This window comes from Podarcis pityusensis (genome assembly GCF_964106645.2).
Source record: "Podarcis pityusensis genome assembly, chromosome: 7".
NCBI classification, from domain to species: Eukaryota; Metazoa; Chordata; class Lepidosauria; order Squamata; family Lacertidae; genus Podarcis; species Podarcis pityusensis.
The window spans coordinates 24,782,510-24,798,910 of NC_138031.1; the positions used below are offsets into that span (position 1 = coordinate 24,782,510).

Below are 16,401 nucleotides of genomic sequence, written 5' to 3' on the forward strand. Positions count from 1 at the left end.
CTGACATGAAGGGGGTGGAAACACCATACTTGCTTTTGTGTGATGAAAAATTCCTGCTATCTTCGCTTAAAACACACACATACCAACAACTGTCCATGCATACAGTGATGCCTCGCAAGACGAAATTAATTCGTTCCGCGAGTTTTTTCGTCTTGCAGTTTTTTTCGTCTTGCGAAGCACGGTGTCGGAAAAGCTTTGGAAAAGCTTCAAAAATCACCAAAGTCTTCAAAAACCTCAAAAAAGGCTACCACACCGCGTGCTATGAGTTGCTCCTCGAAGTCAAGTCGCAACTGTATTAACGGTTTTAAGAAAAAGGAAACAAACTTGCAAGACGTTTCCGTCTTGCGAAGCAAGCCCATAGGGAAAATCGTCTTGCGAAGCAACTCAAAAAACCAAAACCCCTTTCGTTTTGCGAGTTTTCCGTCTTGCGAGGTACCACTGTACAAACAAGCTTTATGAGAAGCTGCAACATAACAGGTTCACTATTAAGTCTCCGTTCTATAGTCCTAATTCGCAGTAAGACACTGCAATAAACTCATTCACACCACATAGTAGCCTTTGACTGGATTTAACCGTCCAGGGGTCCTTTACCTTTACCTTTTACTAGTCCCCCCCAGTGGCGTAGCATGGGTTGTCAGCACCCGGGGCAAGGCAAGTAATTTGCGCCCCCTAACCCGTGAGTGAGCCAGGTAGGGGCAGAGAGCTGTGAGTGCGAGCGCGCCCCCCCAGATGTTGCGCCCGGTGCGGCCGGCCCCCCTGCACCCCCCACGCTACGCCACTGGTCCCCCCCAAGCTGAAAATCATATTTGTTTGCTACATGAAACAAAGTGGACTCCTTGTGATGTACTGGCCCATGTATCAGTTTGCAAATTGCTGTTTGTCTGCTCACCTTGGCGTAAAGGTAAAGGTAAAGGACCTCTGGAAGGTTAAAGGTAAAGATAAAGGACCCCTGACAGTTAAGTCCAGTCGTGAACCACTCTGGGGTTGCGGCACTCATCTCACTTTACTGGCCGAGGGAGCCGGCATTTGTCCGCAGATGGTTTTTCTGGGTCATGTGGCCAGCATGACTGAACCACTTCTGGCGCAACAGAAAACCGTGACGGAAACTAGAGCGCACAGAAACGCCCTTTACCTCCTGCCGCAGCGGTACCTATTTATCTACTTGCACTGGCATGCTTTCAAACTGCTAGGTTGGCAGGAGCTGAACAGAGCAATTGGAGCTCACTCCATCGCAGGGATTTGAACTGCTGACCTGATCGGCAAGCCCAAGAGGCTCAGTGGTTCAGACCACAGAGCCACCTGTGTCCCTTGGCATATAGCAGCATGTATTTCTGAATGTCTACATGGCAAAGTGCTGCACAACACAACTAGCTATTTAAGACTGCACATAGGAGTGGGGTAGGCATTTGGTTTGGTTCCATCTCTTAATATTAACATATCTGAGTAGCTATATCTATCTATCTATCTATCTATCTATCTATCTATCTATCTATCTGGCCTGCACAGTGATCAGTGTACTGCTCTGTGTTTTGTTATATTTTAATCTATTACTATGACTGTCTTACATTTTACAGTATTCTGTATTGCTATAGATCCTGAAGCTGAGGCTCCAATACTTTGGCCACCTCATAAGAAAAGAAGACTCCCTGGAAAAGACCCTGATGTTGGGAAAGATGGAGGGCACAAGGAGAAGGGGATGACAGAGGACGAGATGGTTGGACAGTGTTCTTGAAGCTACCAGCATGAGTTTGACCAAACTGTGGGAGGCAGTGGAGGACACAAGTGCCTGGCGTGCTCTGGTCCATGGGGTCACGAAGAGTCAGACACGACTAAACAACTAAACAACAACAATATTGCTATAGATGGGGATGGGATATGAAAACATCTGTTGCAATGATTGTTGTTGCTGCTGCTGATTGGTGCGCTTGAATGATTTGATTTGTTAGTATAGTTCCTAAAGAAAACATCAAAGAAAGCATTCATTTTATCTCAGTCTTAGATGTGTCCTAGCCTTGCTTGTCAAAAGCTGACACAAATCATATTTAATGTGGGGCCATTTGTTGAAAAGAGCAGTTGGTGGCTCTTGAGATGTCTTGGAAAGTAACATGGTTGTATAAAGAGGCTTATTTTGGACAGTTATGAGCCTGCCTTGGAAAATAGGGATAAAACTGATTATTTGACAATGGAACTTTGTAAATGTCAGACACTTACAATGTTTCCAAAGGGCCTCCAATATTCATGGCGTTTCTGACAGTTACCAAAGGATGTATTCTATTACTATTCTGCTATGCTCCAAAGCAGCGCTCTATGATTATGAATGCATGTGGTATAAATTAATACTATGAGGATATCTGTTTTGTCACCGTATTTGCCTCTTGCTAATAATTATTCTCTTAATTGAAAAGGTTTAATTATGTTCTCCTTTGCAATCAGCCAGTCGCATAATAAATCCATCCTCTTAAATGAATTATCCAATCATCTTTTAAAAAGTAACCTTTAAAACTTAAAAGATGGAAAGTTTAAATGATGGATCATATTTGTCTGTGAATAATTACTATCGACAAGAGATGTTCATATTTTCACAATCCATTTCTTGCAAATGTGTGCGGCAACTCTGCGAAAGGTTAAGATGTTTTTTGTGCAAAAAAGGCATTATTTACAGTATTAATCAGTTTATATTTGCAACCTCATGCTAATTAGACTTCTCTGTCGATAGATACATACCAAACATACAATTACAGCAGACAGAACAGGTTGCATAGAAAAGGGATGGGTGGGGGGGGGGAAGCCTTCGAAAGCACATTTTATCTTGCTGATTTCTTCCCATCCTCACAAAAAGCAATTTCCCCCATCTAGATGGTATACAATAGTTGGGTATAATTCAGTAATGCTCAGGGTCTCTTTTCTATCCCCCCCCCCATTATTTAGATAAATCTTTCATGCTTAGAATATTAAATGGAATTATTTATAACATTTCCCTGTCAAGATTTTCAATAAATAAGATTAGCAGCAGCACAAAGCAAGGGAGCATGAGTCTATTGGAAAGTGATGCTGAGGGAGAAAACCCAGGGTAGAATAAGCGTTATACATGCATGGATGTGACAAAACTCTGTCATCTTCTTGTTAGAAAAAAGCTGCTTCGAGAGGGGGCAGTTTGAAGTTGTGTGTGTATAATTTCGCCTTCACAGACCTTTCCCCATGGTTCTCCCCCCTCCCCCAATAAACTCATTTAACTCATAAACTTAAATTTAGAACTCCACAGGAAGGGGAGTTGCACAGAAAAGGGGGAAAAGGTTTAATCTCCTCCTTGCCATTTCTTCAAAATGCCACATCTCTCTAATAAAAATGGATTCCCCATGTAAAAAACACAACAGGTTCCATTTGGAATGGTTTTACCTGTCTTATAATTGTATCAATTTTATGTTTTCATAATTGTATAGAGTATTGCTACTCTAGGACATTATGGTGAAGGGAAGGGAAGGGAAGGGAAGAAAGTCTTGTATACAAATACCATATTTTTCGCTCTATGACACACTTTTTCCCTCCTAAAAAGTAAGGGGAAATGTGTGTGCGTCTTATGGAGTGAATGCAGGCTGCGCGGCTATCCCAGAAGCCAGAAAAGCGAGAGGGATCGCTGCGTAGTGCTCCCTCTTGCTGTTCTAGCTTCTGGCTTAGCCTCTCAGTCCCTTCCCCCACCCCCTGAAAAGCCCCCAAGAGCCGGGCTCCCTTTAAAGAGCCGCGCGGAGCCCTTCTCCCTCCTCGGGGAAAAGCCTGCATGCGCCGCACACATGCTCCACGCGGCTCGTGAAAGGGAACGCTGAGCAGAGCCTGGGATGCATACAGGCTCGGCTCAGCGCTCCCTTTAAAAGAATATTTTTTTTCTTGCATTCCCCTTCTAAAAACTAGGTGCATTTTATGGAGCAAAAAATACGGTAATTTGTTTGCAGTGTTCAGTTCTGCCCTAGGTGAACACAATTATATTTATTTCAGCAGGACCACATAAGAGAAGGTTGCTAGTGAACCACTCCTATGGGTTGGTGTACACATGTAGACCCATTACTATACTTCTAACCACCATGGGGGTTCAAGTAAGTCCTCTCCCCCATAGTCAAAGTATTCAGGGGGGTTGCTGGGGTCTCATGGCTCAGCCACACTTCCTCCATTGATGAACCTAGCAACTCCACCATCCATGTGTATGCCTGTGTTTCTGTCTCTGTCTCTGTCTCTGTCTCTGTCTCTGTCTCTCTCTCTCTCTCGTGTGTGTGTGTGTATAAACACAGACATGTATATGAACATATATATGCATACACATATACCTGTATAGTTTGCAACTGGTGGCTTCTACATAAAGTTTACTTCTTAATTTTTGAGGAAGTAATTATAAGAAGTCATAACTAGGTTAGCAATGACATGTTTATACAATGATCACATTGGCTCAGAGACAATTTTATCAAGTTATCCCTCATTTCATACCATCCTTTGAAGAGACAATTGCAAACAAATCCCACAAAAAACATGGAAATGCTGTTGCATGTTACATTCAGCCTAATTTTTAATTTTAAAAGGATTGTTTAAAAATTTATAAGGCACCAGAAAAAATGTCGGCGATTTTCTGAACATGTTTCATTCTATATGGCTAACACTAACTGGCAAAAAAAAATCACATTCTGAAGCTGTCGTAGAAGCATCCTTCTTGATCTGAGTCCAACTTCTTGTCATAAAGTACACCGTTAAAATAAACGAGGCACATAGCATAACCTCTTTTGCTCCTCTTTTCTTCCAGCCCAAATCGCAAACAGTCAATTATTTCTGAAAACCACTGATGATATCCATAAGATCTAGTCATGGCGGAATATATTTTTAAAATGATTTTGCAAGGCGGGACAAATGCAGAGCATATGCGCAACTCGGCATGTAGTAAGCCACGAAAGGAAAACATTGTCACCCCCAGCTTGCAAGGCACAAAGATATCAGAGTCAGCAACCTAAACTGAAAGAACTGCAGGCACTCTGCTGCGGTTTGTAGGAAAGCCTCACAAATCATGATCCTAAGGGCCTAACTACATTTGACTATACCTGTATGACTTGCAGCCACATCATTGGTTTTGCTTTATTTAATAGCAGGCAGCCAGAGAGGGGGGATTTTTTTTTTTAAATATCAGGAATGCAGTGCACAGTGAGGGGTGGTTTAACCCTTTCCTCCCCCACTGCACTCTCAATGAACACCCCCCTCCCCTAGTGTTGCAGTTCAGCTAAGGACAAAAGATCCCATGGTGCTAATGGGAGCTTCCTCCTACCCCAAGCTTGACCTCAATCTGTGGAGATTTTAATCAAGATCAGAGTGGGAAAGTAAAGGGTTAACCTCCCCCCTCCAATCTACTGCAGTGCTGATAAAAATGTGTTGTTGTTGTTTAGTCATTTAGTCGTGTCCGACTCTTCGTGACCCCATGGACCAGAGCACGCCAGGCACTCCTGTCTTCCACTGCCTCCCACAGTTTGGTCAAACTCATGCTGGTAGCTTTGAGAACACTGTCCAACCATCTCGTCCTCTGTCGTCCCCTTCTCCTTGTGCCTTCCATCTTTCCCAACATCAGGGTCTTTTCCAGGGAGTCTTCTCTTCTCATGAGGTGGCCAAAGTATTGAAGCCTCAGCTTCAGGATCTGTCCTTCTAGTGAGCACTCAGGACAGATCCTGAAGCTGAGGCTCCAATACTTTGGCCACCTCATGAGAAGAGAAGATGTACACTCCTGTAATTAAAATCAAGAACAAACAGGTTCGTGTGACTGCAAGTGATGCAAAGAAGGGTGACTGTTGGGTCTATCACACACAAGAATGTGAAAAAACCTCCCTGGGAAATGTTACTTCAACTGAAAGGGCTTTAGCTTTCTTCAAAATTTCTCTGAAGTTTCATCTTGTCGAGGAAACTCTAAATTCGCTTTAAATTTTGCTTTGTGGAAAATCAAGTTAGCAGCTTGGCAATATGTAGGGCAGTGTCAGGGAACTGACATCGGAGCCAGAGGCGGGGGCTAGGCTCCCAAGTGATGCTGGAGAAGGGCCCAGCAGGGAGAGAGGCAGCTCATCAGCTGGGGAAGGAAATCAGCGTAACACCAGGGATAAAGGGGGGCAGATGGGGGAATCGGCGAGGGGGCTCCAGGACTCCTCGCCGGAGACCAGCGGGGAGAGCACGGGTCCTCCGCTACCCACACCCTCCCTGCGCAGAAGACTTCCGCGCAGGGAGAATCGGAGGAGACTTGGCGTCAAACAGCTTTTATGCTGGAAAAGGTTTAAGAGACGCCCACTGACAGATTCTGCTAGCGACTGAGACAGCCATGAAGTGAAGGGCTGTCCGGACAGGAAAGGTTTAACCAGGCAACCTAGCCAGGAGTGGCAGCAACTTACGCACGAGCAACCCCTATTCTTATCACAGGCAGCCACCCCCAACTGGTGCCCTCTGGGTATTTCTGGGCCACTGCCCCCATCAGTCCCCATTCAGCAAGGCCAAACTATGGTTTGGGGTGTTGCTCCACCCTTGGAGGCTGCTGGAGGGATTCTCAGGGGAGGCAAGGAAAAAGAACTTCTCAAATCATGGTTTGCCTATATGTCTGAAATGAAACAATGGTTGGAATCTAAGTTATGCTTAGTGCAAACGTTTTATCTAACCCTCTCTTTGCCCTAGCTTCTCGGATGATGGCGTTTGTTTCTGATACTTATCTGGATAATATGCCTTGTTTGTTTCCTACATCCTAATGGGGATCCTAATTTTCCCTCATAAAAAATGGGCTTAACCTCTAGGCCAAAACCATTTCATAGCTTCATTGCTTCCCTTCATCCCATACATTTGAAGTATGAAATTAAATAAATCAAACTGCAAAAGGAATGGCTACTGTCATGAAATACATATTGCTCCACCAGACTGCTTACTTTATGCATCTTGTAGTATTGTTCAGCTCCTATTCCGCCTTGTTCTTCTCCAGTCCAAAGCAGTAGGCGCAGAGTTCTCTTGGGACGGAGCCCTAAGTTATTTTTAAAAAGAAAAAGAGGGGAAATTAAGTGAGCAATTTTTAAAAAAGGAGCTCTATTTGAATTTGAATTAGCTTCTTCTTCTAAGCATTTATGGGATAACCCTAAACTAGGAGTGGACCACTCGCATCACATCTGAGATGAGGGCCACTTTTGCATTTTTATTACCACAAGAGGGCTGCATGAGTATGTGAGGAGGAGAGAAGCACTTTGGTCATTATTGTAAATGTTTTCTTTCAAATGCATTTCCTGTTAACCACCTTTTCCCTTCTGCATCCCGCTTTCCTCTGTCTGCACCTCCACAGGTCTCTCTGAACCTCTCTGTCTGTTTGTCCGATGTCTTTGCACCCTGTAGCACACACACTCTCTTCTCCACAGGGCAAGGGCTGCAGCACATGTTCTGTATGCAGGAAGTCCCTGGTTCATCTCTAGGCAGGGCTGGGAGAGCCATTCTCAGTCAGTCCTAGATGGACTTGGTGTAAGGCAGCGTCCCAGCTTCCTAGATGTTTCCTATGCTCTACGTTCCTATGTCCACATCACCACAGGTCAGCATCTTCATATCTGCGACCCATCACTGCCACATGCCTTTCAGTTACCACCCTTTTCTCTTTCCTTTTCGATAGTGCACAGAGAAGGGCTGTAGCTCAAGGGTAGAGCATCTCCAGAACCAAGGTTGGGCAGTTTTGATTGGCATGCAGAAGGTCCAGGTTTCTATGATTCTATCACTGGTATCTCCAGGTAGGACTGGGAGAGAACCCTGCTTGGAGCCCTGGAGAACTGCTGGCAGTCAGTGTAGACAATACTGAGCTAGATGGACCGAAGGGTCTCAAATATTATGAGGCTGTTTCCTATGTTTGGTTGTTTGTACCTCTCCCTGCACTCCCAGGTCCATTATCCTGCAGTTCATCCACAAAATGGTAAATTGTGGTTTGAGCCAATGCACTGTTAGGACCATTAACATTAACTAGAAAAGTCCATTTGAAAACTATGTACATATAGGCATTTTCTTTATTTAAGCCATCTCCTACATCTTCTGTGCAATTTAAGTTAAAGAGTTCAATGGGTATTACTTCCAGGTAAGTGAGTACAGTATAGCCTAGCAGTCCATAATCACTGGTTGCTTTATTTCAGTCTGTGCCAACCCGGTGTCCTCTAGATGCTCTGGACTACATTTCCCATCATCCTTGACCATCGGCCATGCTTGCTGGGACTAATGGGAACTGTAGTTCAAAACATCTGGAAGGTACCTGGTTAGTGAAGGCTACTTTGTGTGTGTTGTGCATCAAAGGTGCAAACCAAAAATAAGTGGATAAACTGAACCAAAATCATGCAAAATATTACAAAGTGTGTGTAATGTAGCAAAATAAACTGGAAGGGACAGAGCTATAAAATAGCATTTTATGACTACAAGCAAAACGGGTCTGTTAGTTTCAAGAGCAAAACGTAAAAAAAATATCCAAGAGATTTACTCGTGCGCTTCTTAGTTACTATTACAGCACAGGATTAGAGCTTCCTTTCCCTTTCAAACCAGCCAGATGGCCAATGATGTCATATTAAGATAATAAAAACAGTAGTCACATTAAAGCCATCACATGTGGTCTCTGGTCAGCCTCAGGTCAGGTGTTTAGTTTTTGTGTGATCTTTTAAAAGTCTGCAGAGAAGCCTAAAATTCTGTGCTTTTTGGGTTACTGGCCATAAGATGCACCGGATGTTGGTAACATTTCAGATGCAGAATAATGCAAGTTTGGCTCAGCAAATGGGGGCAGCATGTTTCAGAAGAACTAGGGGGATTACTGATAATAGGCACTAAATGCCAGGGAGGGATTAGATTGTATAATATGTATGTGTATATATAAATGGGTGCAAAAAATATATATGACAGGGCTGGAAAATGATTTTCCACCTTCTTGGGCATCTGGCACCAAATGATGCGCTGCATAATGCACTGCAAGGTGGGGTTTCGAGTAAGGGGGCACATGATAGAGATGTAGGAAATTATGCATGATGTGAAGAAAGATGTTTTTATCCCTTTCTCTTACTATTAGAACCAGTGTCAAAAATGAAGCTGAATGCTGTTGTCTGTTCTGAAAGTACTTCTTTACACCGTGCAGCTAACCAAAGGTATTTGCTACCACAAGATATGTTGGTGGCCCTCAACTGGGGTGTCTTTAGAAGGGGGTTAGACATATTTATGGAGAAGAAGGCTATCAATAGCTTCCCATCACAGTGGCTATATGTTATCTCCTGGATCAGAGGTGGTGTGCTTCCGAATGTCAGTTGCTGAGGAACCCTAGCGAGAAGCACGCTGTGGTGCTCATGTCATGTTTGTGAGGCAAGGCATTCTCAGGGATGTCTAGACTGCTTGCTCTGCTAATTTCTTAGTTCTCAAGCTGCACTGTTCTGTGCCTCAATATAGGAAAATTGATCAGTTGCCTTGGACTGGTCACTTAAAGAGTTTTGTGTTGGAATGCCTGGTCTGCCGTAACTCAGGTGCAGATTTGCTTTAGAATATGCAAGTTAACCCAAGTTGCATGGGGTGCAAGAGGTATCTGGCTGTGCCCCCAAACCATGCCTCACATCCGGCTCCACCCCCATAGCCATGACTTGAACCAGGCTTTGGTTAGCGAACCTTGGTGTTCTAGTGGTAAACAAAGCCAATTCTGCAAGCATGATGTTTGTCTACCTGCTGTACCAGAGGATCCCTATGGCATGTAGCTTTCTTTGCTTGCAAAAGTGGCACTTTAAGAAGAGTAGGGCATTCCGCCTTCTGGTTGTGAAGGTGGAGTCTTAAAATGAATTGCAATCTATTAGAAACCTTCTGGCTTCAGCAGGCACTCTGTAGCCAGCGGCACCCATTGATAAATTTGGGCACGGCAATTTGACTCTTTCATTGGCTCCTTGAGAGAAGAAACACCAGCACTCCTTATGAACCCACTTTTCATGCAAAAAGGAAAGTAAAAATAAAAACCAAACTCCTGCCCGAATAGTTGTAGCTTTAAATCTGTAAGCTATAATAAGCAAGCAGTGTATTGAACAAGGTCTTTCAAAATCCACATGACTTTCCTCTTTAGCTGGTTGGAATTTTAAATGGAGGTGCAAGTTACATATGTCATGAAAGTAACTGTTGCATTGATATTGGATTGAGAGGTTTAGCAAAGTGAATTACTTTAGATTTTTAAATAATATATTACTTTCTTTTTGCAGAGCTGAAATATAATACAAGCAGGATGTGTATGACATGTTTCATTATGGTTGCTTATTCATTTTTGGCAGCGCCTCCCAGCTTTTCCATTCCAGGGGAAGGGAACAGGGAAGATCTGATTTCACGAGGCATAAGAGATTCCCTGAATGCCACTGGTATTTAACAGTCTGAGTGGAAACTTACTCAACACCTTTTAAACAGCACCCGATGACAATACAACAGACTATCTATAACTTGGATACAGAAAACATGCACAATGGCTACAGATTTAGCTGCATATTTCATTACAGCAGCCGTAGATTCATGTGTCAAATGCATGACTAAGATACAATCCCAAGCATGGCTCAGCGCCGTTTTCTATAAATAAAACAAGGTACTGAATTTGCTTTCCCACCATGGTCTGCATTTTAAAAAAAGTAATACAATGGTGTTTCAATTCATTGTGTAATTTGACCTAGTGAGGAATCACTCCATTCAAATCAATTGAGCAACAATTTCCTTACAGCATTTTAATCCATTGTTTTCTACAGTCTAGGGCAAGAGAGGGAAACCCGTGGCCTCCAGATGTTGCTGACCATTGGGCCTGTTATCTGGAGCTGATGAAAGTTGCAAGCCAACAGCAAGCAAAGGGCCACAGATTCCCCAGCCCAGATCCATCAAGTTCAATGGAGTCCCAAGAAGAATTTTACTAGAAGGGTGAAAGGACCTGCCTCTATCCTCATCTTGTTTCATGTACTAGAAAGCTAAATCCTTGAAATAGGGGGTGGGGGTGGGGCTTAGATCCAATGTGTGAAATGATTTCAAAACAATAACCACATCAGAGTGCTCAGAACCATCTATTGGATTCAGAACCATGAAGCATTTAATCATTTTTTGTGATCTATTTAAACATGCATTAAGTGAAGCACAGGCAATGCAATGCCAAGGGTCTGCTCCTGTATAATAATAATAATAATAATAATAATAATAATAATTTATTATTTATACCCTGCCCATATGGCTGAGTTTCCCCAGCCATTGGCAGCTCCCAATCAAGTGTTAAAAACAATACAGCATTAAATATTAAAAACTTCCCTAAACAGGGCTGCCTTCAGATGTCTTTTAAAGAGAAGATAGCTGCTTATTTCCTTCACATCTGAAGGGAGGGCGTTCCACATGGTGGGCGCCACTACCGAGAAGGTCCTCTGTCTGGTTCCCTGTAACTTCACTTCTCGTAATGAGGGAACTGTCAGAAGGCCCTCAGTGCTGGACCTCAGTGTCCGGGCTGAACGATGGGGGTGGAGACACTCCTTCAGCTATACAGGACTGAGGCAGTTTAGGGCTTTACTGGCCCCATTAAGCTTCTCTCTTCATAAAATTATCTTCTTCTCCAAAACAACCAGTCTATGGACGAGCCAGTAAACAGCAATATCTGAGCCTTTGCGATCTATGTCATGTAGATTGCCTACCCTGGTATAAAACAATGAATTTTGAAGGGCTGTAGCTCAGTGGGACTTACTTTGCATGCAGAAGATATCAATCTCTGGCATCTCTAGGTTAAAAAAAAAAAAGACCTCTGGCTGAAAGCCTGGGGCACTGCTGTTGGTTAGTGTAGATTTGGTGCCCCTTACAATAGTTCGGACTACAAATCCCATCAGCCCTAGCCAGGACAACTGAGCACCAAGTTGGTAGACATTGGTGTAGACAATAGTGAGCTAGATAGACCAATGGGTTGACTTGGTATAAGACCAATGAGCTGAAATAAAAACTAGTGTCTTAACAGCAGCTTAGTGCCAACTCCAGGTTAGAGGGAGGGGCTTAGCTGTCCACTCCCACTGTGCACTGACTCCTCCCACATGATAAGTGGGTGGCAGCTACTACTACTCACTAGGATTGGCTGCCTGTTTCCCACACTCTCTCCCTAGAAACACGGATGGTAAGGAGGTGGACTGTGGGAGCGGAGGCTGGGAAACTGGAAGGTGTGGCGTGGCTAGGCAGACTATCCACTGTCAGGGAGAAAAAAGAAGATCTGCTGCACTGCAGCAGTATAGGAAGTGTTCCAATTGTCTGAGGATTTCATTTGGTCCACATTAGCCTGAACTTCCTAAACAAACATGCTAATCAGAATGCAGTTATTCCTCACTTTTCACATTTTCTGAATTTTGTAATTCAGTTTTTGGTTCATAAATATAACACAGGTGTGTAAAATGTGTATTCTAGGTTAAAGGCATTTTAAAAAATGTTCATTTTGGGCTAAAATGGGTAAAAAGAATAATTTTTTAAGGGAAAATTGCATACAAATTGCATACACAATGCTTTGTGAAAAAATAGATACATAAAAAATGTGAATCATCGCATGCTGTTTTAAAAGATGTGCTGATTGATGCAGAAACAAAATGGAATACTTATGAGCATTTAAGGTCCTCATTCCTACTTTGAGGATTGCCATCTGATTGGGTTTCACTTTGATTCTAATTTGATTTTAAGATGTATTTTAACTGATTGCTTGATTTTATGGTAATGTGTCATATATTTGATGTTAGCTGCTCTGAGCCTGGTTTTTGCCGGGGAGGGCAGGGTATAAATAAAATTTATGATGATGATGATGAATAAACAGGGAATTTTCTTACACTGAGGGCTCACCCAAACTTCAGCTTGCTCTGCTGCTTTCCCCCAGGAAAACCTGAAGTTTTCCTCGGATTGACATTTGCTCCAATTCCACACTAAAGAGCGGGTTTTCCTGAGGAAAGTGGCAGGGCAAACAGAAAACTGCTCAGCCCTGTGCTTTCTAGGCTTTCTAGACAAGCCCTGAGTCAGACCATTGGTTCGTCTAGTTCAGTACTGTCAACATTGACTGGCGTAATTTCAGACTAGGGACATGCCTATCACTACCTGGAGATGCCAGAAATTGAATCTGGGACCTCCTAACACATGTGAAGCTGACTTGAAATAGACTGATCTGTCTGTCCCTAGTGCCATCCCACAATGAGGTAGAGAGTAAATGGATGAGGAAGCACAAGAGCGGCTCAGCAGCCCTCTCTGTCTGATGGTTGGGATTTGTCCCAGAGAAAGAGGAAGGACAAATGAACAGGTAGGAGTTCATAACTAGGAGTAGGAGCAGCAACAACAACAACAACAGGGCTCCCAAGTCATCAGTAGGTTCTGGCACGGCTTTTTTGTCAGGACATGGAGTCTTGACCTGGCTTGTCAGTGGAGGCCACAATAAAGGTGGTATGGCATGAGATGTACTTTGATTTTCAGGAGCAGGAACCCACAGAAAGAAAAAAAATTACTATTAGGGATGAAGAAGAAATTCTGTTTGATAAGCATTATGTGGAGGGGAAAGGGCACTGAGAAGATGGAGAGATCTCAAAAGGCCGAGGGCTCAGGTGATTCTGGTTACAATTTCAAAGATAAATCCAACAGAGAACAAAACAGATAAAGGCGAAAGGAGGTGCGCTAAGAGGCAACAAGCACAAAAAAGTTCAGTGTTGGACATCTTCCCTTTAGTGAAGTAATAGGCCAATTAAAGATGAAATATACAGTAACAGACACAAGGCTGGACAAGGATTAGAAGTGCATCTGTGAGTAATCTGAGCTGAAGTAATAGCTGAGCTATGAAGTGGAGAAAAGAAGGAACAAATGTCAAAATGATAATGTTCTAGGGAGAACTCTCTTTAGAGAAGGATGTCAAAAAGTGAAGGTTGCATAGGTACTTTTGAAAGGGTCAGATTCACACCAGCGGCATACTGATGAGCAACCAGGTCACTGAATTTTCACCTAAGGTTGTAGGATCTACAGAGCTGGTAATGCATTTGTTTTTTTAATGATCTAAAATAGCATTGGAGCCAGACTAAAAATATTCAGTTTTCCCCTTTTCAGAAATGTTGCAGCACTTCTCAAGAAAAAAGTTTGCTGATTTATTTACATTGCCCTCAGTGACATCAACACATGTTCAATTCTGATTGGAGATGCAGCATTCTGATGTCATCCAGTACTTTTCATGATCCACCATGACTGAGTTAGTGGACAAGTAGTGTGAAGTGAAGGCACAAGACTGGGGGTGATCATCAGTGAGCTGCGCACAGGTGAGCTGAAGCGAGCTGCTCGCTAGGCCTGTGGAGCCTCCTTTTATTGAGACAAATATGCAAGCCAGGCAAATACATTTTGGCCTGTGACCTTTACACATCTTCCGTCCCGAGATCTTGGGGTGGTACAAAGTTATTTTGGCACCCGTTTCCACAGCGTCATTTTCCCTTTGCACAGTGTATGACGAAGGAGACAAAAGATCTAAGGGACAAAGGTTACAGACAGGACACCGCAGACTGCTGAGACTGCAAAAGGTCAGACAGAGGGAACGATGTACAGACAGCTGTGGCTTGTCTGGGGGGGGGGATGTGCCCTGCACCCCAGGGTCACGCGTGCAGGCAGACTGTGACTGCCTGCTGGTGGGGAGTGTGCTCCCTCCGGACCCCACTGCCCACTCCGCGATATCCCTACAGTAGTGAACTGAGGAGAAACAGAAACTATTCACATTACAGAATCTGGGCTGGTACACGAAACTCTGGTGAGAAAAAGCTCCAATGACCCCAGAAAAAGCACACGCAAAAGAAGCGGTGTGGCATTCAAGACCTTCTATACCCCACAACAAAACCTGAAGTGGAGAAGAACTCAGTGATCCTAATGCTCACCTCATCTTTAAGACATGCACCCCAAGTTACTGACGCTTCCATTCTGACCTAAGGTGTGATGAAACTCAATGATGGCCTGTCAAAACGTATGAGTGCAAATACTAATCATATCATTTGCTGAACTCCCAATGCTAAACACCCTAAGAGTAACCTCCTCCACTATCTAGACAACATCCTTTCTGTGATAGCATCACAACCCCGGCTCTTTTCCAGGATGTGCCTCTTTTCCAGGAAAACTAACCTAAGGTTTAGATTGCAAACAAAGCAAACTTATGTCAGTTTCCTGAATGTTGCTTGCTTGGTTTCCAAGTCAGCTAAAACACACACACAAAACCTCTAGTGCAACCACCTCAAGGCTAAGACACATGACTACTGTGCTATTGTCAGCCATTTCCCCCTCTTCGGTGTGTGCTGAGGTTGCTCCCTGCTGTGCTTGTAGAAAGTTTTAATGTGGTGAAAAGGCCAGAAAGTCACATCTGACATTATGAGAGTGCTACCACAAGTGTGGGTGGGTGGGGAGGGAATCAGCTAAAAAAACCCATGCAAATCATATGTACCAGGCTTTAGCTCTTTGCAGCAGTAATTATTCTTTTCTGTCTGCTGTCATCATCCTTCTATAGCAGTGGCATCTCACAGGCAGCATTCAGACTCTGACACAATTTTTTTCCTGCCACTGGACCCATGGGGACAATGCAGGGCCGGCATCCTTGGACAGCTGCTGCAATCCTAGCAGAGTTCACCACTAATGCCTGCCCTGGGCTCCCCATTGTGTGAGTGGCTAGGTCTAGATGCCATTTTTATTTCCCACAACACCCTAGAGCAACGATACATTGTGCAGGAGCGTAAAATGGCAGCCAGAAGCTCCTTCTTGCTCTGAGGACTGCAACCCACTGCCAGATAAGCCCACTAGGAAGATGAGACCTTCCAGAGGATCTCAAACTAGAGCTGGCCCCAGGAGACTATTGTGGAAGAAAAAGGGAACATCACAGTGAGGAGAGCTTGGCTTCATCTTATGACTGACAGCAGTTCCTCAAGATCTCAGGCAGAAGTCTTTCCAATCGGGTGCCACCTAATCTGTTGTTGTTTTTTTAAAGACTAAGGATGGCTGGCTTTGAGCCAGGGACCTTCTACATGCAAGGCATATGCTTTACCACTAAGCAATGGTCCCTTCTCTGGAGCTTCTGACACTGTGCATTATGCCCACCCCTAGGAGTTGGCCACTGCTGTTCTATATAATTCCTTTCTTTATAAAAACAGATTGATTGCTTTCCTGCTCATTCCCAGCCCTGGGTTATTTAGAGTCCATAGATGCAAAAGGAGAGTGTTCCAGACCAGAAAGACGTCATGTCCCCTCAATCTCATTGACAGAGAATCATAAAATTTGTTTTGGCCTTTGAACTCAACCAAGCCATGCCATTGACATTTTGCTTCTGTGTTTTTCCAAGTGAAGTAAAGAGATTGAATACTGGGTTTATAACCCTTGTCATTTTCTCCCCATCTCAATGACATG

At 43.7% G+C, this 16,401-nt stretch overlaps 1 protein-coding gene and 1 long non-coding RNA gene across 5 annotated transcripts in view; one reads left to right on the forward strand and one right to left on the reverse strand.

Moving 5' to 3' along the window:
* The window catches only part of LOC308481510, a 351,692-nt gene that overhangs the window by 157,972 nt on the left and 177,319 nt on the right, over nt 1-16,401 (forward strand). The window lies entirely within an intron of this gene.
* Nucleotides 1-16,401, reverse strand: part of CPQ (carboxypeptidase Q) — a 175,064-nt gene that overhangs the window by 44,191 nt on the left and 114,472 nt on the right. For all 4 annotated transcript variants that reach the window (XM_081013871.1, XM_081013873.1, XM_081013874.1 and 1 more), the window contains exon 6: nt 6,921-7,012. In XM_081013871.1, the coding sequence (XP_080869997.1) occupies nt 6,921-7,012 (92 nt within the window). The remainder of the gene's footprint in view (nt 1-6,920; nt 7,013-16,401) is intronic.